Source organism: Cottoperca gobio, chromosome 4 (assembly GCF_900634415.1).
Source record: "Cottoperca gobio chromosome 4, fCotGob3.1, whole genome shotgun sequence".
NCBI lineage: Eukaryota > Metazoa > Chordata > Actinopteri > Perciformes > Bovichtidae > Cottoperca > Cottoperca gobio.
The window spans coordinates 12,198,848-12,225,382 of NC_041358.1; the positions used below are offsets into that span (position 1 = coordinate 12,198,848).

The 26,535-nt window shown below is 42.2% G+C and overlaps 1 protein-coding gene across 1 annotated transcript in view; it reads right to left on the bottom strand.

The window, feature by feature from the left end:
- The window catches only part of syde2 (synapse defective 1, Rho GTPase, homolog 2 (C. elegans)), a 47,999-nt gene that overhangs the window by 15,963 nt on the left and 5,501 nt on the right, over window positions 1–26,535 (bottom strand). Inside the window, exons 2-5 of the mRNA XM_029430216.1 lie at window positions 21,184–21,476; window positions 20,347–20,716; window positions 6,646–7,787; window positions 1,390–1,527 (exon numbers count right to left, since the gene is read on the bottom strand). Of these exons, the coding sequence (XP_029286076.1) occupies window positions 1,390–1,527; window positions 6,646–7,787; window positions 20,347–20,716; window positions 21,184–21,476 (1,943 nt within the window). The remainder of the gene's footprint in view (window positions 1–1,389; window positions 1,528–6,645; window positions 7,788–20,346; window positions 20,717–21,183; window positions 21,477–26,535) is intronic.

Below are 26,535 nucleotides of genomic sequence, written 5' to 3' on the forward strand. Positions count from 1 at the left end.
ATTTCACAGCGACGGAGCGGAAATAAGCTGCAACTCACAGGAATCTGAGTGGCATTTAAATTACTGCCGGTAAATAATACATAGAGGGGCATAAAATGTGCAGCACTGCTTGAGGGATAATAAAAAAATAACTTTCACACTTAGTCTGCCATCATAACCAGACTGAATACTTTGTGTTTCCTAAAACAAGTCCTAGAAGGAAGCGTATCTCAACCACAAACCTGAAGGAGAAAGTATGACCTGAATTTACAGCATGGTCTGATTTGTGTGTGTGTGTGTGTGTGTGTGTGTGTGTGTGCGTGTGTGTGTGTGTGTGTGTGTGTGTGTGTGTGTGTGTGTGTGTGTGTGCGTGTGTGAGTGTGTGTGTGGGCCCTTCCCTCAGGCACTGGTCTACACTGTTGGCTGACTGCTGGAATGCTTTTACTACAAACAGAAGACTCACACACATACACATGTGCTGACCTATGTGCAGAGGACACACCAGTTCAGACACGTTTACTGGGGCAAGAACTGGATCAATACTGAATCCAGACTCCATTTAAGTAATGACCTCTTTGCTTTATTATTCATGTAGATGTGCAATAAAGCATTGATCTCTTAATTAGGTAACTCAGTCATTGTGTTATAAAGTGTAATTTCTATTCTGTTAAATGTATTTATTGTTGTTGTTTTTTTTTATCTTGTCATTTGTAACTTTTGTTAAAAAAGTGTTGTATAAACAAGTTTCATTACAACCATAATAAATGGCAATAGTCAAAAAAGGTACACAATGCTCTTCTGACAGATGTATACAATTGATTGATATCATTTATTGTAATAAATATCTTTGACTCATCACCAATAAACATGTGTCTTTTTTCCCACTAAACAAAAATAATGTTTCAATTGTCTCAAACTATTGATTGAACTTCTTCTTTTTCCTCCTCTGCTTCACAACAGAGCTGACTTTGACAGGTAACATCAATAACACGACCTAAACCATCAAGTGATTCATTTAAAATTGGTTTGTCATTTTACAGGCAAAAAGCCAAACAAATGACTGGTTCAGCTTCTCAAATGTGACGATTTGCTGCTTGTCTTGATCTTCTTTGATGGGAAAGTTGACATCTTTAGGCTTTGAATGGTTTTTCAGGATAAAACAAGCGATTTGTAGACATTATATTGGGCTCTGGGGAATTGTGATGGGCCTTTCTGACATATGGACCAAACGATTAATCTAAAGAAATGATCAGTGGAATAACAAATAATGGAAATAGATTTCATCTGGGATCGCACATTTTGTAATAACTTAATGAAGTACAGGTAAGAGGATATGCCTAGTTAAATAACTCATTCCTAATTATACTGAGTGTGTTTGTTTACCCTGCACTTATGTTCTCTGTTACCAGCGATCAATTTACCTGTGATGACGTTAACGTCGGGATACGTGTTTTCACACAGCTCCACGGCGTAGCTGTCTCTCTCAAACGCCTCACGTAGCTCCTTCTTCACGGCTGCAGAGCCACACAGACGGTAGAGACCCACCACCTGGAAACACACACAAACACACAAGTAAGTCAAGTAAACATTTGACAGAGAGGCAGACATTTTTACAACCTTATTGATCAAGTTGTGCTCTCAGAAAATGTGCTGGACAGAAGGAAAAAATAAGTTTAATCTATTAATTATAATGCTTCTGTCTACTCTGCATATACTGCACATTGAACGTATGTGCATCCTGTAAAGAAGGATCCCTTGAAAGAGAAAGACTTGGTTATTTCTTATTTTAAAAGACATATAGTCCGAATTTAGCTGTGCATTAAAACTTGCGAGTAGCGTCACTTAAATCAGATCTGTGAGCTCGAGTTTCGTCTCTTAGCTTATTGTAAAGTGAATTAAAGAAAGAATGTGGGCTGTGTTTTTGCCAAACTACACTCAGAGGTGTGATAAAAATGTCACATCTTTATGACTGACTGGATAAACACTGAGCTCTTCTAAAAGTCCAACTGACAGCTCAGCATTAAAAAATGTCAGTAAACCATTAATGCTAAAAGAACACTTAACAATTTCCTCCAGACGTTGACATTAGTAGTAGACATAGTTGAAACTTGGCACCACTGGTCTCCTTGTTATGTTGGGATTAGGCCCGGCTACAGACATACCATAATTTCTCCTACATGTGTCTGTCTGGTATGTGGCATAGCAGACCAACTGGTGTGGTTGCCCCGGTAACGTGTTAAGTCAGTGGGCTGTGAATGGCGTGTCGGGTCCGGTTCCACACAAACACAAATACACACGCACACACACTGTCACACATACACTTTCGGGGCTCCAGCATAGGAGCACTATAACGTCTCCCCACCAGACAAACTGTTCGTGAGCGCTCCTCGACGAGTCCAGCAGGGTTTTCTAAACCTCACACGAGAGGGAGAGAGGAGCACAGATTAGGCGTGGATTTGCCTTTGTGTGAAAGTAAACAGAAGTCACTGGGCACAATGAACAACAAGTCCATTCAGAAAAAAGAAAGAGTCCCTCTTTGGAGGAGAGCCGAGCGCAGGCGTGGACCAGCTGTTAGCAAAAAGAGGGCTTGCACTTATGCACTATGGCTGCCGGGCAACACAACAGGCAGCACCCGCCAAGACGTACACGCAGAGTAAGGCAGACACAATGACCACAAAACCAAACGAGTTCCCCCGACAGGAATGTGGATGCTCAGTGACTCTAGAACCAGTGATGGGATCAGTTTTTTTTTGTCTGGGATTAGCTTAAAGAGTTTATAGAGACATCAAAGGAAAGAAAGAAAAGTGCATTTGACCGCATTAATGCTCTCGAGTGTTCGACAAGTCAGTCCACCAAGTTGTTGACTTCCTCTCAACATGACTCGCCTTTCTAAGCAACACTAGCAGGGAAATAAGGATCTGTTCTCACCTTCCTGGCATGATTGAAGGATTCCCCACACATGTACTTAAACATGTCATAGGAGAGCAGACATACATAAACACAATGATGGTAACTGAGAACAAAAGTAGGGCCGCACCTCGTGATTGTTTTTATTATCGATTCATCTACCGATGAATTCATTTCTTTTAGTTAATAAAATGTTATGTTTCAAATGTCTAGTTGTGCCCGACCAGCAGTCAGAAACCCACAAATATTCAGTTAAATATCCCATAACACAAAGAGAAAGAAACCTAACAAATGAGAAACTTAACAAACAGCCGTCACTGTGAATTATCCATTTTAAAGTTGTTTAGGAGATTTTTTCATGAATATCCTGCACGTTTCAACAAATGTAAGCCAGTGGGAATTAAAAGGGAGTTACAACTTAATACTTTTTAATGATGCTTTAGCGCTGGTGAACTGTACTATACAATCGGCATACCATTTTTATAATGTAGCTAATAGGAGATTAAATTAATGAGAAAAGTTTTGAAGGGGTCCACTATTGAGAGCAGAGTCAAACACCCGTCGTGTCTTCAACTGCAAAAGAACTGATTAATATTTTACTCATGTAGCCTGTGAGAAAGCAGCCTCTAGTCTGTGCCAGATGCAACATATAGCCTGTCATGTTTGATGCCATTACGGAATATTACGTACATAGACTTAAGTTTGAAAGCCCAAAAGCCATTCCTTTAGCACACAGATGAAGCCAGCTAGTCTGGAGGTCACATCTGCGTCAAGTCAAAACTCAAACCTTTACCAACACAATGCTAAAATGGTGCATCTGCACAGCCTTTCCTAACATGTCACAACATCTGTGCGCATCTTTAACCGTCATGTATGTGTGTTTTTAAATGTCTCTTTTTAATGGGTACAGAGTGCTCGCATATATAACTCCGGTCTCTGACACAGACATGTGCAGTCTTTTGAAAACACCCACGATCATCCAGCATCTTAAAAGCTTGGAGAAGCCCTTAGGACCCTCGTTTCTAAGAGACTGAAAAAGAGACTCCATCAAACAGCCACATAATCATTTGTAAAGGCACACCGCTGCATGTCTGGCCCTGCGTGCTTAAGTGACACAGCCTGCAAATTCCTTTGGGATCTGGTGTCTACCCCGTCCTAACCCCTGTCTGCCTGCAACCTGGGGAAGCCCTTACACTTGATCTCAGACTGATACTCTGTCCAAAGTCTAGTCTGCATCTCTCTGTTATGAAAGAAGGCAGCAAACAGGGAGGGGAGAGAGCGATTAGAAGAAACACTGTGGGGGACAGGAGATAAATAGTGTCAGAGACTGAGTCAAAAACAGAGCCAGAGGGAGAAACAGATAGGAATCGCTACATGGCAAGACAAAGCAGAGTGAATTACACACATAGAGGAAATCTGAGCTAACAGACTGAAAAGTATTGGTTAGGTGAGAGCTATAGCTGAGCAGGCAGGTGAGTTTGAACCTCCATAACAGGCATTTCTCATTCTTTTCAATTAAAATGTGAAAGGTCTTTCATTACATTTATGTAATGATATTTTTTTTTGCAAGAGGCCTCAAAGTTCCTGTCACTCAGTGTGGGCCTCAAAGAAACAACACTGCACTTAAGAGTCTTTTATAGTGTTGGAATGACTAGTCAATATATCAACCTATTGATTAACAGAAAATGAATCAACAACGATTCATCATCAATCAATCATTTATGAACAAAAAATGCCAAACATTCTCTGGTGCAAGCTTCTCACATGTAGGAATGTGCTTCTTTTCTCCAGCTTATATAGAAATCATCGGAAAGGTAATATATTTGGGTTTTGAACTCTTCCTCGGACAAAACATGCTATTTAAAGAGGTCACCATGGCTTCTGGGGACAGCTGAAGGGCAGCTTGATACATATTCAAACTCTTGGCTGGACAAAACTAGAAATTGAAAGTTTCTGATATACACCATTATACACCAAATGATTTTGAATACATTACATTACAGTTCATTTATCTGACACTTTTGTCTAAAGCGACTTACAATAAGTTCAAACAATCATGAGGATACAAATCCGAACGGCGGGAATCTTGCAAGTACACTAGCTTCAAGCCAAACACACTAGAAAGGCAATCGGAGAGCGCAGACCTCCGCCAAGTCCAAATGTCTCGCAATATTAATGTAAGGGAAACATATTTTGGATATCCGTCCCATGCTAAATTGTACATCCTTCCACCAAGTTTCACAGAAATTGGGCCAGTAGTTTTTAAGTAATCCTGCTGACAAACAGACAAGCAAACCAAACTGAAAACATAACCTCCTTGGTGGAGGTAATAAATAATAGACAGATTAATGGATAATGAAAACAATCATTAGTTGGGGCCCTAGTCTTATTCACTACCCACCACGATACACAGGCTCATTATCTACTAACAGCAAAGACACGTAATGAGACCTGAACTCTTCATTTGAGTTCAGCAAATAAAATAATTTGCTACCTTTGAAATCAAAGAAATGACTATGAATGAACGACTATCAGGTTTGCTGTTACTACTGCTGATAGAAGCCCGGCATGCAGCACAAGTGGCCGAGGGCGGGCTCTGATTTGACAGACAGGCTCCTTGGAGAGGCCTAATGTTTGTCTGTTGGCCCCAGGCACCCGCTGCCCCTGGCATGCCCCCCTAGAGTGATCAGTCAGGAACACAGGAGCAGTGGCCAGACACTTTTACTGCCGCTGTCTCAGCTCTAATTAAGAGAAACGCCGCCGCCTCTCTCTGGGCTTCAAAGAGCACATGAAATGTGGAGGGGGGGGGGGGGGACAAAACAAGAGAGGATCACATGATCCACACTACCAGCACGTCAGTCTCTTAACTTCGAGTCTTTCTCCTCTCTGAATAAAAGAGCCAGGCGCCCCAGGAAGGCTCAGAGACATCATGAAGTGCGATACATCTCTTCTGTCCATTCTGCTCATGCCAGTCAGCCAGCATTATAAGTGGCTGCAGGGCGAGCACCGGTCTCATGGCATACTGGGCTAAAAGGATGCTATGAATGTCGGATTATTTCTCTCCCTATTCTCTCACTACATCTCATACAAAAATGCATTATATAATTGTATCCTACCAGCCGTCTTTCAAATGAATCCCCATCTGTTTTCAATTGATATAGGACTTGAATGGCTTACACACACATGGACTGTGTATACAAACCTTCATGTATATATGCTGCATTTCTCTGTTTTATTTAATTTTAAGTTTAATATCTTTGTGTTTTCATTTGATGGTCAGATAAACTATTTTAATATTATTTTAATTAATTAATTTCATTAGTCTAGGTGATTTTAATAAAGAAAACAATCAGCAAATTAAATTATATTAAAAAGTTGGAGTTGGAGGTCAATCGAGTAAAAAATAATAACTTTTTCAACTAATCATTCATTTATGAAGCAACATTTCTAAATATTCACTGTTTGCAAATATAAAGGAGTTTTGCCTTTCTGTTCTATCATTGTAAACTGAACATGGTTGGGTTTAGGGTTAGGGTTAAGGGTTAGGGTTAAAGTAATTGGCCATTTGTCACTATTTTCTGAAATATTATAGTCTAAACTACGAATTAATTAATAAACAATAGAACAGACTGAATAAGGGAAATAAAAGCAGCAGCACTAATCATGACCATCAGAAACATAGATTGCCACCTGGTTGACTTGTTAACTGCAGGAGAACTGGAACATATTTTTCTCAAAGCTAAACTCGCACACACTCACCTGACAGCCTCTCTTTTCGATCTCATTGATGCACTTGCTTATAAGCAGCGGCACCATCAGTCTTGTGTTCTCCCTCTCCACCACCCGCCACGCCTCCACACCAAACACCTGGGGCTCCCTGTCTCCGTCTGGCCCACCATCCAGCGAGTTCTTCCACTGGTCCATGAGGCTCAGCTTGACGTAGATTAGCCCTCGTGGCTCCAGCTTCACCGCCAGCTGGTGGCTACGCGTCACCCGGAAGAGTGCAGGCAGAACCACCGTGCCGTGGCAGCAGACGCGGTTGCGTCTCGGCATGGGCTCCCAGCTGAACACCACCAGCTTCAGGTGCTGGGCGTTCTCCAGCTCGATGTTGAAGGTGTGGTCCATATCTAGGAAGGTAGTTCGGCACGTGAGGAGAGCGGTGCGTGCTTTATTAACTGAGTCCACCTGGATGGCGCAGTAGACGTCTCGGGAGTCAATGCGTGGAGGTTTGAGGTCCTCAGCACCATAAAAGTGTAGGCTCATCAGTCCAGAGATGTACTGGCTGCACTTCGGCTGCTCTGTGAAGCTGTAATGGCGGAAAGCATCAATGTCCAGGTCTGTGCCGTTGAGTTTGGAGCTTCCGCCTCCTCCCTCCATCTCCTTGCCTTTCCCTCCCTTCCCCTCCGAGGATCCGTGTTTCCCAGATTTGGCCACCAGCTCAGGTGAGTCACCATCACTGAGGTAGCCGCCTTTACTGGCAGACTTTGAGCTACCGTTACTTTTCTTCTTGCTGAAGCTGTGCTGTGTGGACACACTGCTGTCCAGGTGGTAGCGTGAGATCACGTTACGGCTGGCCTGCCCACCCCCAGTTGCAGCTAATCTGGGAGGGCCTGAGGAATGGGGGACGCGCTCCGACTCACCCACATTGTTTCGGGGAGAATGGGCTGTGAGCTCTAAATGACTGCTTCCGTTGCCGTTGTTACTGTTACTGCTACTCGGGGATCCCTTGACGCTGAGCTTCCGACTAAGCTCCGGAAGCTTCTTCATTTTCATGGAGATCTTCCTTACGGTGCGCGGGGACTTAATCTTGTCTGGGAAGGACCAGTTGATGGAGCTGCTCTTCTTGGCCGGGTTTGGGCTGGAGGGAGGGGAGCTGACAGCATTTGGCAGGTCAGGACCATCTACAGAAGCGAAAAGAAAAAATGTATTAAAAGAAGAGACTGACGTATTTCTTATGGTTGACACTTTGTGGAAAGATTTTGACATTTGACAAATTCTTTGAAAGGAAAAATATTTAGAAAGCAATTTTTGGATTACTAGTAGGAACAAATGGGTACCACCAGTTCTTAAAGTTACTGTAATCACTGGTTCCACTAGACAAACTCCCATGATTATAAGTAACCATTCAGATGTCCAGTGAAGACAGAAAGGAAAGAATAGACTAAAAACCAGAGGCAAAGTGAGCATGAGCCATAATTTACAGTCTCTGAGAAAAGCACTACACCTTCATGGCACATCATCAAGTGATTAGGTTTACATGCAACCCAGTAATCCACTGACAGAGACACATTCAGTAGGCGACGCTTCATAAACACTCGAGCACTATATAATACAGCTACAGTTTATATATGTAAACCTAGACAGTGATTTAGATAATTAACAGTTAAAAAAATAAATAATGCAATCGTCCACAAAGAGTTTCCATGAGGCACCTTTGCTTTAAGTGGCCTTCATTCAATCAAACAACAGAGAAATTGAAGTGGAATGTATTTAGCTGTAGCTCCAGGAAAAACAGCGGTCTGACTATAAGCAGGGAAATGTCTGTCGGGAGACACCAACAGCTTCAGTGCTGAGCTAGAGTTACTCAGTCATTATTCAAGTTGAAAGATATCCATTTGGTTTGGACCTTGTAGGCAGTTCTCGCCTAACTAGATGTCTACAACAGGAAATTTCAGGGTCTAGAGTTCTGTGCAGGAGTGACGGCCATTGTTTAGTCTACAGGACTGAGCTGCGGCTTCAAGTTTTATCCATGTTGATTTTTCAACAGGTCACTTAACCAACAAGAGTGTTTCTGTGGCTGGGCTAATAATCTTATAAAGTTTAAAGCTCCTATAACTAATATTTTTTATATTAACAATGAATCAAACCACCAGGTGTAATGCCAAAGGTGTCATTCATAGACTCACAGAGAATTATCAGAGTCTGCAGTTGCCCTTAGCTCCTAAAATCTTTTTAGTGTCTTTCAGCTCATTGTTTTGGTTTTAAGGCCAGTAACTTTACTATATTGGTTCCGTTTTCCTGCTCTCAGTGTCATTTTTGGCCCCAGCTGGCAGTTGTGTCCAGCAAAATGCTCTGTTCTCTTTTTTACATTGTGCCTCCATCCATTAGTATGTGCTGACTGTAACTGCCATAATGACATCAATGTACCAATGCACCTTGTACACCATGTTCTTATTGCCAAAGCGCTCCATTTCCACCATTAGTCTTTCAGTAATTTTCCACATTCAAATCATTTATCTGGCACATTGTCATTTGAGTGATTAAAGTGGAATTTGTCAACTTATAGGCATCCTGCTATTTACTCAACGGGAAGCTTGAGCCTTTCCAAAAAAAGAAAAGCAGCCATTTTCCACATTCAGAGCTCTTTTAATAAGATTTCCTCCGAGGCTAACCTGCCTTTTTTACACTTTAGAGGGAATACCTCGCTGCATGGGTCAATGGGAGATTAAGGCTGGACCACATGACTCTACAGGAAGAGTTTACCCTCTGTAGGCCTTGTGAGGAGTGTTTTTAATCCTGGTCTAGAGAGTAAACAAGACACTGAGTCTGATGAGCTATTCTATTTTGATGATCATTTAATCCATGATTTTGGATTTCACATTTCAAATATAAATGCTTTTGTTGTTTTTATCAACTAATTACTTTTTCTGAATAAACCTCAGAAACAAAAGAGAGATTCTGTAAGAGAGATAGAGAAACACAGAGAGAGAGAGATACAAAGTTGAAAGAAGAGAGAGCTTGACCCTGCCAACATCACCAGCTCTATTTTCAGAGGGGACCTGCTGTGCTATTCTGGGGCGAGGGCCCACGAGTGAAAAGAGGGAGGCAGAGGAGGTGCAACAGGATGGAGAGAAGGGTAAGATGGGGGGCAGGAGCAGGGCAGGGTGTAGCCGGCAGATGGGGGACAAAGGCGCCCCTTGTCCAGGCACTGAGAGGTCTGGATGGTCGACTGGAAGGCTGGCAAGCTGGCTGGTGAATGTACAAATGAACACGGCTGTTCTCTCACATTCCTCACCAAACCATGTTTAGCCTCCTTTTCCCCCTGGCTGAGTAGCCTTCCCTGTCACGGCTTCCTGCCAATAATAGACACAGAGGCGCTCTGAGTAGGGAGAACATGGGTGGACGGCACTGGAGGTGCAAACTCTCCAAACAACATCTGGGGTGGGGTCGTGTACACAAACAGTCCTGGTCAGGCATGAAACAAGGTTTTCAGGAGTCAAATTCCTTGAAACACAGTTTTACTTTTGGGTTCTTACTATAATCTTTATTTCTCTACACATTGTACTGAGTATTAACAGTACTAATGAGAATGAAATGTATGCTATAGGTCAAGTGTAATTAGCTACAAAACTGTATTCAGTGTTCAATAGTAGTTACTCATTTGGTACACATAGGACAATATCACATTTAAAGAAGCTGTAATTAACCAAAAAGAAATGCCGTTACACTCTTGTCTACAGTTTAAACTGGTAAATATGTATGGGCCAGGAAATGTTATCATTTATCAATATTTAATGTATCATGTCGATATGATCCTATAGCCATCGCTTTACAAAAATGATGTGGTCCAAATGAAGGCGTTAAAGCAGGGGTCGGGAACATTTTGGCTGAGAGCCATAAAAGCCAAAAAAAATTATGTATTTCCTTGAGAGCCATATATTTAATACATTTGAATGCAACTTTATGCATGTATTTTTTAAGAATAACACGTCTCCGAGTACTAATAGCGGCATCAGTGTTGCATTGAACAGGTGCTCTTTTATTAAATATACTAAACGCTTACATTATTTATCTCATTTATGTGCACGTTTCTGTGTTTACTGCACAGGGTGTTAAACTCAAGGCAATTATATCCGGCCTGCGAGAAAATATCATATGTCCTGTCATAACTGGCTAACCGGTTTTGGTAATTAAATCAATGCATGGCACAACCACGGGAAAATACATTTGAGGAAGTATCTAAATGTGTGAATGAAATGAAAGTTTTTGGAAAGCAAAGGGAAACACACCACAGAATCTCTGGGACGATGTGAGCTGGACTGTTTGTGCGACACAACAAAGCATCGCACTGTTAAACCTGCAGCTACAGGGCCGTGTGATCACGGACATGTATGATGCAGTGAGAGCTGTTCCAATGCCGAGCTGCCTGTGGGAGACTCGGATGCAGCAAGGAAACTTTGGTCACTACGTGTTTCCAAACACTGACAAACATCTCCACCGCTGTGTTCCCGACAGCATTCTGCTGATCAACTGAACGCATTTGCCGACTTTGCAGCTCAGAAATATAAATTGAACTGCTAATCCGTTTCCAGTAGACTTAAATATGTCCCATATCTTTTTGCACTTTATCCAATATGTGTATCCTGTTCAATAAATGTGGACCGTGTTTGGCCCTCTCTGTGATTGAGTTTGACCCCCCCGGTCTACTGCTTGCTTTGTGCAGTTTCTCCTCTGCTCGGTTTCGCGAAGAGCGGGGCTCTGCCCCCTACACACACACACACGTGTGAACACACCTTAACCTACAGCCAGAGACAGAGTGGAGGAAAGGAGAGGGGAGAACTAAAAACAAATCCGCTGCTAAATGTTTTACTTTAAAATGACACAATATAATTATTTATTACTTGTTAAACATGTTAAAACATGTCAGCTCAGAATTGTCTGGAGCCATAGGTTCCCGACCCCTGCGTTAAAGGATTGACAAAAGGAGTTTGGGAAGTTTTGGGTTCACACAAATTAAGGAACACAGATAATTGCACTGAACATAAATTGTATTATCTTATATATGATTTTGCAAATATTTGCCATATTGTGATTATGGTACGATTATGTTTGAAATTGATTCCAATGAAATACCAAAGTTTCAATACCAAAGAAATATATGATTATGATACTCATCTTAATCAAACTGCTAGTTCTTACTACTTGTGATACCTATAATAATGCAGATGCAGGACACAGAAGACAATGTCAATACCCATTTATCATACTCCTATCTCACGTGTAAGAGCCTTCACGTGTCAGCAACTTCCATCAGCATCCTCTGCTGTTGCCACATTTATTTAATAATCAACATGAACTGGAGCGACGTCCACTAGCCCTGTAAGGCAGATCAGTTCACAACTGCTGCATGGTTAATGACTGTGGCTTCACACACATGCAGCTGTGTCCTCTGTAGCCTTTGGCCTTGTGGCAGCAGCCAGGAGAGTAACTCGACACCTCACTAGTTGAGGTTCAGGGCCGATGGTTTGACACCCAACCCTCCAGGGCCAGGTTCCTGGGTCAAAGGGCAAAAGGTCTGCATTTCTCTGGGTGACACTTAAGCCGGGCGAACTGCCCCCCCCCCCCCAACGCTTTAACACGCAACTGCACTCACCATATTACTGTAACACAAAGAGAGAGTGCATGTAAATATGCCTGCATAAAGACGAACACACACACACACACATGCCCTTGATGACCCTGCAGCCGTCCTCAGGCATTCTGTCACCTCTTAACAAAGCACAGGAATTTATGACGAGGGCTTTTAACATCGCTGACAGGTGCAGGAGGGGGGTGTGTGTGTGCATGTGAGGGACAATCTGATCATTATCAAATAGGGCTGATATTTGTATCCTCCACCATTATCCAAATTGTCCCTCTATCCAACGCCAAGATGTAAATAATAGTCGGACAATGTGAAATGTCCTCCAATTAAACAATATTAGGCGCCTTGCCTACAGCGATGTGTTTGACACATAGTGAGCATACTCTGATAAGCCTTGGAGGGACACAATAATCTGCTGTCCCTGATTACCCCTGTAAAAACCACTTGTATTCACTTGAGTGTGTGTGTGTGTGTGTGTGTCTGTACAAGCATGTCTGCCAAATGTGTGTGTTAAATGTAAAAACAGAAAGGACCAGCAAGTACTGACAAACAAGGGGAGTGTAAATAAACCAGTGAATGGCATACTTGTCCTGCAGTTTCTTCTCTCGGTGACCGAGGCCAGGCTCTGCGCTGCTTCCTCTCCTTTTGGCTCTAAATCATTCAGTGCTGGAAGGCCTTTCAGGGGCCGCGGGAGCCTGGCCGTTTCATTACAATGGTTACAAAACCCCTGCTAATATATCCAAGCATGCAGGCCTTCTCACTAGCACAACATGGCCCCCTGCCAAAGCAGCCCTCATGTAGCCTAGCTCGCCTACCACTGCAGGAATTCCTGCTCTGCTGTAACTCAACCGACAGAGTGGCAGCTAATTCTAGACAGCCTGCAGCCACAGCGGCCTCGCTGCACTGCCAAGATCCAAACAACAAGGCACTAACAGCTACGTGATGAGTGTTGACAAATGACTTGTTTTATCTGAAAACAAACCAAAACCACTTTCAGCTATAATCATTTATTGGAAACTAGGTATGGGAAGATATAGGAATGTTATTGTGCATCGCGATAAAAAGCACAATAAGTTGATCATGGTGAATTTCCCATTTTGGGATTGTGAATAGCCTTACATGACTGACTTAAAAAAGCACTTATAGCGAGCTATCACGGTAGAAAAGTGAGAAAGAATAGACTCACATTTATTTAGCCTTTACTTCTACAGGGAGACCTTATGATATATGATTACTTTATTTAAGATTGCCACTATATTAAAATGGCATAAAATCATCGTAAATTGTAAATTGTTATTTTGTCGGGGTGACATGACATTTTTATCCCATGCCGAATGGAGCTACAATCTTAATTTAATGATTTATATAATTGAACGTCTGAATTGCAATACATTTATATCATTGTATCAATAAAAATGTATTGCTTACTCACTGAAAGAGGACTTTAACGTGAATAGAATATCTTTGGTTTTTGACTGAGTTTAAAAACAGGCACTTTATTGTTTTATTGAACAAATATTAAACAGATTATTAATAATGACAAAAGTAAGTTGCAGTGCTAAATAATAGTGCTTGGGGGTTATAAAAACCCCTCATCAAATACATGGTACGGATTAGATGACGCTCATCATAAAAATGGTAAAAAGATAAAATCCTCATCAGTTTTCAGTTTTCCACAGCTGCCTGCTATGGTCATGAAATGAAGAACAGATACAATGTGACCCGAACTTCACATCTAGCGCCAAGTTAAGGAATCTGCTCTGGTTTTGAAGTGCTGCTATCACAATGTTGCTCCTCTGAGTTGTTGGCTTCCTGCAGACCCAACCGTGCAATCGTCAGCCGAGATTAGATTCCAGGTTGGAGCTCAGCGGCTTGAACTCTCATGTAACTTTAGCAGCCTGGGCCAATTCTCAAACGCAGCAGCCAGCGTGACCAAAACACCCCCCAGAAATAGCTCTTGATCCCATTCTGAGCGCCGGCCAAGTCAGATTCCCCAAAGAGATGCTAAAGAACAAGAGATTGGGAACACTCAATGCTCACCACCCCCAAAGTCCATCAATCATTATTCTCCATACAAATAGAGCATTCAGATGGACAAAACGTCAGTCAATAGGCAGCACACGAGGAGTCTGGAGTGTATCCGGTGAGGGAAGAAGAACCAGCCAGCCGAACAGAGGAAAGCTATAGTCGCAGAGAGTCATCTACATCTGCGCTGCTTCATTAATTCAGCAAGCACTCTTATTCATGCTCAATCAACGAAAGGCCTGTCAAATCTTTAGCCCTGCAGATAAAGTGCCGTCTGTATGGGCTCATATTTATGAAGAAAAGATGGGACTAAAATAGTGGGAGTTCAACACTGTGGCTGCATTCCTTGTGTTTTGTACTTAAAGACTTTGTCAAAGCTCACATCAAAGGCAATTATTCTGTAAGCGGCGTAGGGTAAATTTACAAAAATGCGGTGAGGCAACCCATGATGTGGTGTCCTAAACACACATACAGATGCAATAAAGATACGACTCGCTGTGATGGTAACGATGATGGTATTACCAACAAACGCGTGTTTAGTGATTTATTTTGGTACATCATTTCCTTTTCTGTTATTTTAGTACATGCTCCCATGAAGCATCAAAATACTATAGCTGAGTTGTTGTAAATAGGCAAAAAAACTGGTATGGCCCTTTAAATAATCAATGACAATGCACAACACTTGAATACTGTTGCATTATGATTTTCTTCGGCTGAAAGAAATAGATTTGTTTCCCTTATAGAGGGGTCATTCCAGAATTGGAGGACATTTCATGTCCCACATATAAAAAATCTTATACTCCATGCCCAAAAAGCTAAACCATGCACTTGTTGGGTTAAATATACTTGTCTTGAGACAAAATGTATATAAAATTGCAGAAAAAGTTGTTTCAAAATATTATTTAAAATATCAAATAGCTCTCAAACACCCCTAAAATAGCATTTTTCTCTTGTCCCAGCTTCTTGGTGACCAACTTGCATGTCAAATATAACATTTAATATAGGGTTTTTATTGACTTTCTTTGGTATTATTCTATTGATATATGTCTCTTGTAATGGTAAAATCTATTTTTTAAATCATAAACATATTTTAAATAACAGTAATCTTACACTGAAAGTGTGTACCACAACATGTGTGCTACCCTGTTACCGAAACCTTTTTAGCTTGGCAGAGGAAGTGAAAAAACTGTTAGTTACATGACACAGAGGAAATGACATCAGCAAGTCATGTGCTACTACCATAGGTAGACCAAAGGTAAGTCCTCCCTTTAATTTTTTATATATTTCCAAACTTTTCACTCTTGATGGAGTGTGGCACTCACACAAACGCAACCCTGTTACTCACATTATGAGACTAAAACAAATTAATTTCAAACATATCTTTCTTTAGTTAGATATCTAAGTATGTCCATTCCTCTAAGTGTGTCCATTCCTTGACAGTAGCATTACATTGTGCAGCTAGCATTAATTCCTGAGGTAAAAGATAAAATTAGCAATGATTTGCAACCCTGTTACTATATTTACAGGGTTGACATTCAGTAACAGGGTTGCATTTCCTTCAGTTTACTATATTATTTATAGTAAAATGTCATGTGTTTGTGTAATTTAGCATAATATAATGTTTTAAATGTATTACTGTATTTTCCATCTATCCATCATCTAACACTTTTTCCGGGCCACATCCGCCAGCTCCGACTGGGGGATCCCGCCGCGTTCCCAGGCCAGTGAGGAGATATAATCTCTACACCAAGTCCTGGGTCTTGCCCGGGGTCTCCTTCCAACTGGACGTGCCATGGAACACCTCCCTAGGGAGGCGACCAGGTGGCATCCTTACTAGATGACCGAACCACCTCAACTGGCTCCTTTCAACGCGAAGGAGCACCGGCTCTACTCCGGGTCTCTCACGAATGACTGAGCTTCTCACCCTATCTCTAAGGGAGACGCCAGCTACCCTTCTGAGAAAACCCATTTTGGCCGCTTGTACCCGCAATCTCGTTCTTTCGGTCATGACCCAGCCTTCATGACCATAGGTGAGGGTAGGAACGAAAATCGCCCGTTAGATTGAGAGCTTTGCCTTCTGGCTCAGCTCTCTTTTCGTCACAACGGTGCGGTAAAGCGAATGCAATACCGCCCCCGCTGCTCCGATTCTCCGGCTGATCTCTCGCTCCATTGTCCCCTCACTCACGAACAAGACACCGAGGTACTTGAACTCCTTCACTTGGGGTAAGGGCTCATTCCCTACCCGGAGTAGGCAATCCACTGGTTTCCTGCTGAGAGCCATGGCCTCAGATTTTGAGGTGCTGATCCTCATCCCAACCGCTTCACACTCGGCTGTAAACCGATCCAGTGACTGCTGAAGGTCACAGACCGATGATGCCATCAGGACCACATCATCTGTAAAGAGCAGCGATGAGATCCTCAGGCCACCGAACTGCAACCCCTCTCCTCCACGACTACGCCTCAATATCCTGGCCATGAATATCACAAACAGGATTGGTGATAAAGCGCAGCCCTGGCGGAGGCCAACATTCACTGGGAACGAGTCCGACTTAATGCCGAGTATCCGGACACAACTCTCGCTTTGGGCGTACAGGGATTGAATGGCCCTCAGAAGTGAAGTGTTGGTCCGTTGTTCTAAGACCAGGACAGAATCCGCATTGTTCCTCTTCAATCAGAGGTTCAACTATTGGCCGAGACTTTCCAGTACCTTGGAGTAGACTTTACCAGGGAGGCTGAGAAGTGTGATACCCCTGTAGTTGGCACACACTCTCTGGTCCCCCTTTTTGAATAGGGGAACCACCACCCCGGTTTGCCACCCCCTAGACACTCTCCCAGACTTCCACGCAATGTTGACGAGGCGTGTTCTTCCACACCCAAAACCTTCAGCATTTCTGGACGCATCTCATCAACCCCTGGGGCCTTTCCACTGTGGAGTTGTTTGACTACCTCAGTGACCTCCATGTTCTATATTTGTCCAGTTTGTCCAGTCCAGTTTGTTGTTGTGTTGACATGTTTTTTATATATCATTGATACTCTTCCTGTTAATCATTCATTAGAAAATATATATAGAATATTATCAAACAACATTTCTGTGGCCCTGAGTATTTATTTGTCACATTTATGTCATGATCTACAACCAAAAGTAATGTAGCCATTCAACCGTTACTTTACGCAACCCTGTTACTCTAATTTCAACCCTGTTACTATATCATTTTCTGCTAAAATAACCTTAAATTATTTTCTCAGCCTACAAAAGTTTAATCTAATGTCCTTTTAATAGCTTGATTAATTATATGCATAATGTATTTGAGCAAATATTTCAAATTAAATACTGAAATTGGAAAAAAGAAACGTGTGACAATTGAAAAGTTGGGCAAGATCGATTTAAAAGCTACTTAAATTAACATTAAAACAGTTTTATCCAAAACTTCATGAGTATTTAATATAAATGTGACTTTATTTACTTAATAGCAAAGAGTTTTATTGAAGAATGTTTTTAAAAATATATTTTTCTGCTTAATGATTATGTGTCACAGGGTTGCACAAAACATGGCACACAACAAATAAAACGTCTAATAAAAAGTGTACATTTGATGCCTTTGCAGGCCAAATCACTTTTTTTGATTGTTTATTATCTTTTTTTCCTAAATACATAACAAAAAATAAAAGTCTTGATGTCTAAATTGTCCTCCAATTCTGGAATGACCCAGAGACATTATCCACAAGAACCAGAACCTGGCAAAGCATAATAACATCCAACCACGGCAGATATTTTCATTTGTATTTCATTTGTGCTATAGGACGTTAAAAATGCACTTATTTCACTTTTAAGGTATTCAGAAAACTGTTTGTGAGTGGACAGCTAATCAACTTTCTGGTATTTCAGTGTATATGAGCTCCTACACACCATCCTCCATCCCTGGAGGAGTGTAGTGTCATTCTGCAGCCAATACAAACTGAGTTAACAGTAACCACAATGCTCACACACGCTATGTCTGTAGGTGTAGGAGGTTTCTAACTAAAGCGATATTTTACCTTCCAACCAATCTCTTTGATTTTACCCCCAGCACCCACAAAACACACACACACACACACACACACACACACACACGCACACACGCACACGCACACACACACACAAACAACCCGTAATGAGTGTTTCCTCTTTGATGACACGTAGCCGGGCTTGTTGCTCTTTTTTGTTGCAGTGAAGTGTGGGATGGCGTCGCCAAACCCACAGGAATCAATTGCAAAGTCAACACGCAGCAGAAAGGGAGGCAGTTCCGGAGCGGGAGGGAGAAGAGAAAAAAAACACTTCTGCGCCAGCTTCTCATTTTCACAGCAACCAGTCAGAGCACCAGTAAACCCACACTATCACAGACCTGCTACTCTCATTAAACATTATGGCAGGATGTAAATGAGCCACAGATCTTTGAATGGTAGCAAGATGGAAAATGAATCACTTTTTTTTTTGACAGCGAAGAGAACAATAAAAAAAGCACTTCTGCTCGCAGAAGCTCAGAACAAGATTTATTAACTGTTAAAACTGCTGAACAAGCAGCTCAAGCCTCCAATGATGTCCACTCATCTGCTTACCCAACATGAACGGCCCTAATAATACCAGCAAATTGCATCTGGACTGCAAAATAGGACTGAAACTTATCAAAAGGTGCAGGCAGAAATAGCCTAAATTGAATTAGCTCTGTGTGCAATGATTAGTGCCTTTCCTGTACCGGTACACTGAGACTCATTCGGGACTGCTTTAATCCTAATCCTACAAGGAGAGTCTCTCGGGACGGAGAGTTTTGCTGAGCCACACGTGATGTCAGAGAGAGCCAGGAGTTTGATGCAGTCAATGAGGATCAAGGAGTTTAATCAGCAACCTATCAAACCTGTGTCCTTGTCACAGGCAGATTTGTTTTGGGAGGTAATGCAACACCTCAAGAGGTTACGAACTTTCCACTTTGCCAGACAAAAACGCTTTGACGATTATAAAAATACAATTATTTATAGCAACAAGTCTTAACAACTTGTGGTTTCAACTTTTAAAACGGTTTTATTTCATGGGAAAAAAGATATTTCTGAGCTCATTTCATTCCTTCATTCCTGCAGTAAAACTGTGGCTGTGAACACTAAAGCTAAAGTATTAGATTTCGCTCAGTTGCTCAGCTGTTGCGTGCCACAGAAAAGTGTTGTCAAAAGTTGTAATTATAGGCTCAGCTCAAGATGTGCCAATTGGTTCAAACTACCATGTTGCCACATCAGAGAGAACAAAAAGTCGGAAGTTAGAAAAAAAAGACTGAGCTTATTAAGAGACAGGGAGCCGTGTGCTGGCTGTCATCATTATGCCGTCGCTGTAGACCAGAGTTGTCAACAATTTCCAAGCACACAAGTAAATCAAAGAGTGTAGAAAGAGCACTCCAATTCATTTGTGGTAATTCTATGTAAACACTGCCGGTCATGAATGTATTATTCGTATCTGCACACACCATAAGAGCAGTTTTAATGAGCAAGCTTTCAAGGCAAGACTTTGAAAAAGAACCTTTAAGAACCACCAATTTACAAAGTTCCCAGCTTTATGTTTGAGCTGCAGTCATAAGTAAATTGATATTCTTTCTTCTGAGGAATGCCTGTTGAATTCCTCCTGGCTAATGTCTCTCTGAGTTCAACTAATGAGGGACACTTATATGGAGGGATATGATTAGACAGCCAAAGATCTTGTCTGCTCCTATCAAACAGAACAGAACAAGAAGAAACTCAGCAAGGACGACTACATTTGTTATAGATTTCAAAAATAATTTAAACTCATAAAAACTCTATTTTTGGAATGACTTGCAGCTAAATAAGTCAGTTCATCCTTTGATTGGAAACACTTCTCAAGGTGTGCGCAACCGCAAAGATATGCTGAGAGTGACTGGCTGAGAGACAAAACGACAGACAATAATTGGCCCTCGAGCATCGGCCCAAAGAGATTTGAGGGAAAGAATGAATGAAGAAGTCGGCAAAAAACAGGAAGGGAAGGAAAGTAAGAATGAGCGTAGGTGTTCATGAGTTGTTGTTTTTTGCCTTACCTGTGGCTCTGCTGGTGGAAGGCCCCCCCTCCTCCTGAGGTTTGCACGCAAGCATCTGTCTGTGCAGATGTAGCGCCTCTGTGGAATGTACAGCATTCCCCTGACTCCCATCTCCTGAACTGCCACTGTGGCTTTCCCCTAGCGCCTCCGGCCCGGCGCCGCTGCCTGCATCCCCTCCCCTGCTGGGCCTCCTCTGAGGCTCTGCTCGAGGGGGAACCAGCAGCCGAACGGAGGGTCGGTGAGACATCTCCAGTTCATCATCCTCAGGGATTGGGTTGTACCAGATCTCTCCTTCGTCGTCTGCATCGTTCTCCTCGGCTGGGTCCACGCTCCGAGGGTGAGGCGACACCTTGGCCTGACCGACAATAACCTTAAGACAGACAGAAGTAGAAGACTCAAGAAAGAAGTATCCTGATCAACTAAGGAAAAAACAAAAGAAAGCATGATGCCAACTGAACTGAAACACACAGGGACCATCGTGTTGAATCCCAGGTCACTTCCTTATTCAGAAATATGTTTATTTGCTTTCTTGACTGGAGTTAGATGAGAAGATTGATACCACTCTCATGTCTGGATGCTAAATATAAAGCCGCAGGCAGCACCTGTTTAGCTTAGCTTAGCATAAAGGCTGGAAGCAAGAGGAAACAGCTCGTCTGGCTCTACCCAAAGGTAACAACGTTCACCTACCATCCCCTCTAAAGCTCACCGATTAACAACTTATGTATTGTTTTTTTGCTCCATGTATGAAGGACAATTTGTTGTGTTACGGGGGTAATCACCCGCAAGGTAACACCCCGTAAATCTCACTCTTGTTAATAGAGAGACCTTGGGGCTAACCTGAGGCAGGTGCAAGCGAGCCGGCCGTAATGGAGCTCCCCCTGAGGGTCTCAGGTGGTCTGGAGAGGGACTGGGAGGAGGTGGCGGCTGATGGGAGCCTTCCTCCTCAGCTCCCAGAATTCCCTGCAGCTCGTCCTTGGTGCAGTGATTCTTCCCAAGGGAGCTCTGCTGCAGCCAGTTGCGCTTCTTGGAGACAGTGATGGTGGTGAGCGGTGGCCGCCATGACGAAGACTCACTGGCCCTGACCACCTCCCGGCCATCAGCACTGGGGGTTTGGACATTCTCAAAGAAAGCTGAGGGTGTGATGGAAAGAGAAAGAGTGTGAGAGTTACAGCTTCTTGGCATGAAAAAGCAAATAATCATTGAGCTTAAGTGAGCGACTGAATCTGACGTTAAATCAAAGACTATTCATGTCCTATCAAGTTGTAGAAAACATCTGTATCAAGAAACCACATGTGTGGAAGTGCTGAATAAGTCATTAGGCGTCATAGAGTTATCCTCTCTCATCCTTTGTCTTATTCTCGTCGTTGCCTTTCAAAGTCAGTCAGAAAAAAGAGCCCTGCTTTGTTTTGTCTCAATCAATTGTGATAGCCTATGTTATATAACTTTAGGATGGACTTTCAATCACACCATCAAAGCCTCCCTGCAGCACCTCCCCCCTTTGCTCCTCTGTGATTTCCCATTTCAGGAGTGTCAGCTCCGGGAATATGTGGGCTTTGAATTCAAGAGAGATCACAGGGAGATAGAGGAATTGAGCACACATATCTCTTCCATCACAGCAACTTGGAAAAAAGAGCGAGAAAGCGCAAGCATTACAGCTGTGAAAATAAAGCAGCGAAGGGAGGGTGTGTGCGTGCGTACCTGCGAATGTGTGTGTGAGGGGGCGGCGGTAAGTACAGCCGGTGGCAATATATGCATTGAAAAAGGACAAATAATGGAGACGTTGACATAAAGCATTTAAAAAGTTGCAATTCTTTGAGTGTGTTGATGTGTTTGTGGATGTTTTTTTCCGATCAGATAGTAGGAATTATTTTTCCTTACAATCAAAAAGCACCATTGCAAATCATCTTACATGCTTTTATTTTTATACGGGTTGATGAGTAGATGCAGTTGGAGAAAAACAACCTCTCAGGGTGTGTGTGTGTGTGTGTGTGTGTGTGTGTGTGTGTGTGTGTGTGTGTGTGTGTGACGGGCAGAGCGAGGTGCTGAGGGCAGGGTCTTGCTCTAACATGTACAGCAGGCTCGTGTAAAAGACTGTTTTGATCCTCAGCAGCTCCCAGACGAGCCCCTCCACATGCTATAATGACAACTTCTCCTTTCCTCAAGGAAATGCATTTTCATCCACGCCAGGCTACATATACCAAATTATAGACGTGGGAATATTTTCACTTTACAAACTCAAATTCTAACAGAGGGCATGCAGTAAGTGCATGTGTGACTGTGCTATTAAAAAGTGTGAATGAGTCAGAATAAACCACAACAGTTGTTTTTTTTATAAATATAAATCTAGAGCATTCCAAGAGAAGAGAACTGAAGTACATTGAAGAATCACATGGTTTCAAATTGCATAACTTCTAGTCAGTAGATTGAGACTGAGGTATTTTTTTTGCTTGGGTGCTTTTATTGACAAAGCCCTGAAAGCGGCACAGAGAGAGCAGAGGGCTCTACTGGGATTTACTTTTCCCTGGAAGTCAACCAGCCTCCCTGAACAGCCTCTCTCTACTTTCCTGTGATCTATAAGGCAACTTTAGAAAGAAACTCGCAATAATCACTGTGATCTCCAATGCCTCAAATCCCCAAAAATGCCAACTTGGGAGTTCTTCTCCCCACAACAAAACAAGTCTTGAACTTTATTATTGTACTTGCTGCCCAACATTTTCCCCCCACTTGAGAAATATGACAAGTATGATATAAAGTGGGATGAAATTGCTTCTGTTAGGGATGCCATTCCTCTGCACATCAGCTGATTATATAAGACACTGCTGAGTACATAAAACAGCGTTCAGTGGCAAGAACAGAAGCCACTTTTAAAGCATTCCTATAAAAATAAATCAAAAGCGACAAAACCCAATCACGGCTACCCTGTCATCCGTTTCATTTGAATTCAAACAGACCTCCCGCCTGGATATGAAGCACATCTTTAAGTACTTCTTCCTCTCTGCTCTGTTTAATTTAAGAAAGGTTTTCAGCCAGAAACTTGAGCCAGCAGTGTTGTGTTTGCATTAGCCTAGATTATGTTGTGCTTGAGGGCCCGTGTGCCGACTGCTGAGTGAAGGGGAAACATGCAGTATGTTTCTGCTGCTATACTGAGTCCCACGAGTTCATGTGTAGGTCCAAACTGGCAGCCTGTAATAATCTGCTATGGTGGTTTGTTTTCAGCTGTTCTGGCCCTTGTAACTCTTTAAACCCTGTCTACAAGCAATGTTTTTACTCAGATGTGTGGGGAAACCAACAGAAAGGTTCATTACAATAGTAATGTACAGTAAAGATTTAGATTTTATTTTGTTACCTAGCTTTTGTAGACTAGTTTACAAAAAATCTAAAACACTTTTAAGACTTGGAAATATCCATAACTACAGGCTCTTTAGCCCATAATCTATAGGGTGGTCAAATGAGGGTTCACTGAAACTAAAAAGTCACTGGATATAAAGTAACTTAGAGGCACAGACACAACAATAAATTATGCTAGAAAGGAGCATTTAAGAGGTAACACTCTACCACACACTTGTGGATGGGGAAGAACTATCTTTAAAACCAAGACTTATCCAAGAACTGCAGACACTGCGACCATCTCGATCTGGTAACGCGAGACTAAAGAGAGAGGTGAGATGGTTGTGCATGGAGTTGTTGTCAGCATGCCGTCTTCTTTAAGGGGTCTTTCATAACTGGAAGAGGAAGCATGTTCTGACACGAGCAGCATTCCAGACCACAGCTCCCAGATTCTCAGCCTCGCCGCCGTCTCCTTCCACTGTCGCACTACTTTACGGGGGTGAGCTATGGCAGGACACTGGAGTGAGATTTCTTTGCCATTTTCACTGGTGTCAAATATGAAACCATGACAACTCCAGCGTCTGCTTTTATTGAAAATCTTTATCTTTTATATCTTTAAACTACAATATATGGTTAGCCGTGGGGACTGTTTGAACGAGATAAGCCACAAAATACTCTAAAGACATTTTCTTAGATACTTGGAGCCAAAGACAAATAATACAAAACATAGAAGCTAAAGAGGAACATTGCAAAGATATAAATGAACACAAATGATCAATAAGGACACTTGTGTTATGAGGAACAATAAAGATAAGATGTGGAGTAGGCTGTAGGGTTCACCGTCAACCGACGTAGCCTATATCTAACGTACCTCTACCGTATTCACGTAGGTATTTACGTAGGTAAGTATTCACGTACGTATTCCGTATTCACGTAGGTATTTACGTAGGTAAGTATTCACGTACGTATTCCGTATTCACGTAGGTATTTACGTAGGTAAGTATTCACGTACGTATTCCGTATTCACGTAGGTATTTACGTAGGTAAGTATTCACGTAGGTATTTACGTAGGTAAGTATTCACGTACGTATTCCGTATTCACGTATGTCTAACGTCACGTAACGTCTGCATATCTTATGAAGCACACGTCGGGTACGTCCGGTAATTTTGAACATGCTCAAAACATCAGCGTTCAACAACGCACCCCAGCGTAACACAGTGATGCCTTAAAGAATACTACTTATACCTTACCTTATATCTACGTAAACCAGCGTGTTGCCGATATTTTGTATACGTTATGCATTCGTTGGGCATTCAACTGATACATTTCGTATAAGTAAGTGATACTCTATCAATAGGTTAGACATGCGTATCTGTATATGTTCACTTTTCTGATCCGATGAAAACTTGGACGTATTTGGACTCTGACATATTTTCATGTATGCCAGCATAAGTTTCTGCCATACGGATGTGTGACAGGGGCTTTAGGAAATTGTGATCTGCATTTTCTTTACAATATTCTGACGCTCCTTTTCCCTTTAGTTTGAATTTGGCGTGAGAGACACGACCATCACAAGTGCCTACTGACCTCCTAAAAACACAATGCAAATCAAAAAAGCTAAAACAGCCTGGCTCCCTGTGTGGTGATGACATGAAGATGATGTGTTCAGGGCACACACACCTCTGACCTGAAGGTAACAGATGGCCAGAGCACATAATACAAGGGTGCATGTCTGTGTGAGAATAGAAAATAGAAAAAGAGAGAGGGGAAGGAGAGGAGCAATATGTTTCTCTGAGGTGCTGAATGGAATGCAAACATATAAAGAAAAAAACGTATTTCCTGGTTGTGCTGGTGTGAACCTGTGCCACGTGAACCTGACAGTAAACCAAATTATATTCCTGTCTTAATCTTCTGAATCTTCCTCTTCTCTGAGACAAAACACTTGATCCACTTTCCCATAGGCTTTTCTTTTATTTCCTGAATTCCTTTTGCTTTATAGAGGCTCCTCTTTTGATAAGTGCAAAACACACACCAGTTAGTTTTCTCCTCCATACAGACAACACTTTGTTGTGGATACAGAGTTTTGGGCTGCCCCCTTCAGAGGGAATCTTTTGCTCACTGCCATACATTCCTGTTGACACTCATTCATATGGTAATGAGGATTGTCAGTGTAGATTTTTCTTTTTACACCAATGCAGGGCTGAGATCGTCCAGGGTCGCATCACATGTCAACACTTGCATCGCGTTGAGGCATCCTGGCAGCACAGCCTGCTAACGCTAATGCCACTTCCTCAGAAATACATTGGCTTGAAAGCCAAATTATTTTCCATGTTGTAGCTCTTTCAGTGACTCTTGTGTCTTATCTCACTGTTTCTGTTTAAAAAACTGATAATAATGCTACAGGGGAGTGATTGTACAAACTTAAAAAGGTACATGAACTCACAATGAGACCCAATTAGGTCCAAAACACTGGCCCGTCAACAAAGCTTTGTTCAGTAGCTCCAGATAAAATGATTTAAAATTTAAAATTGCAGAAGAAGTTGCTAGTGTCCGCCGAACACTCTTTGCAGACACCATCATGTGACTCATTCATCTCATAAACCATCCTGCTGTGAACCCTGATGCCTCAAGTTTCTCATCCATCACCTGATCTGTCTTTAGAGCTATCATCGTCCATAAATCTGTCCTGGTACAGACGCACCAGACAAGACAATTTTATGTGAAAAAAACTGACAGCTCTGCTACAAGTTACAAAGATTCTGGCACAACGCAGAAAACCAAATGCCACATCGTTCTAACATGACTTGACGCCAGACACCAAGGATTATGTTACACCTGCACTAGTCTCATTCTTTAACTTT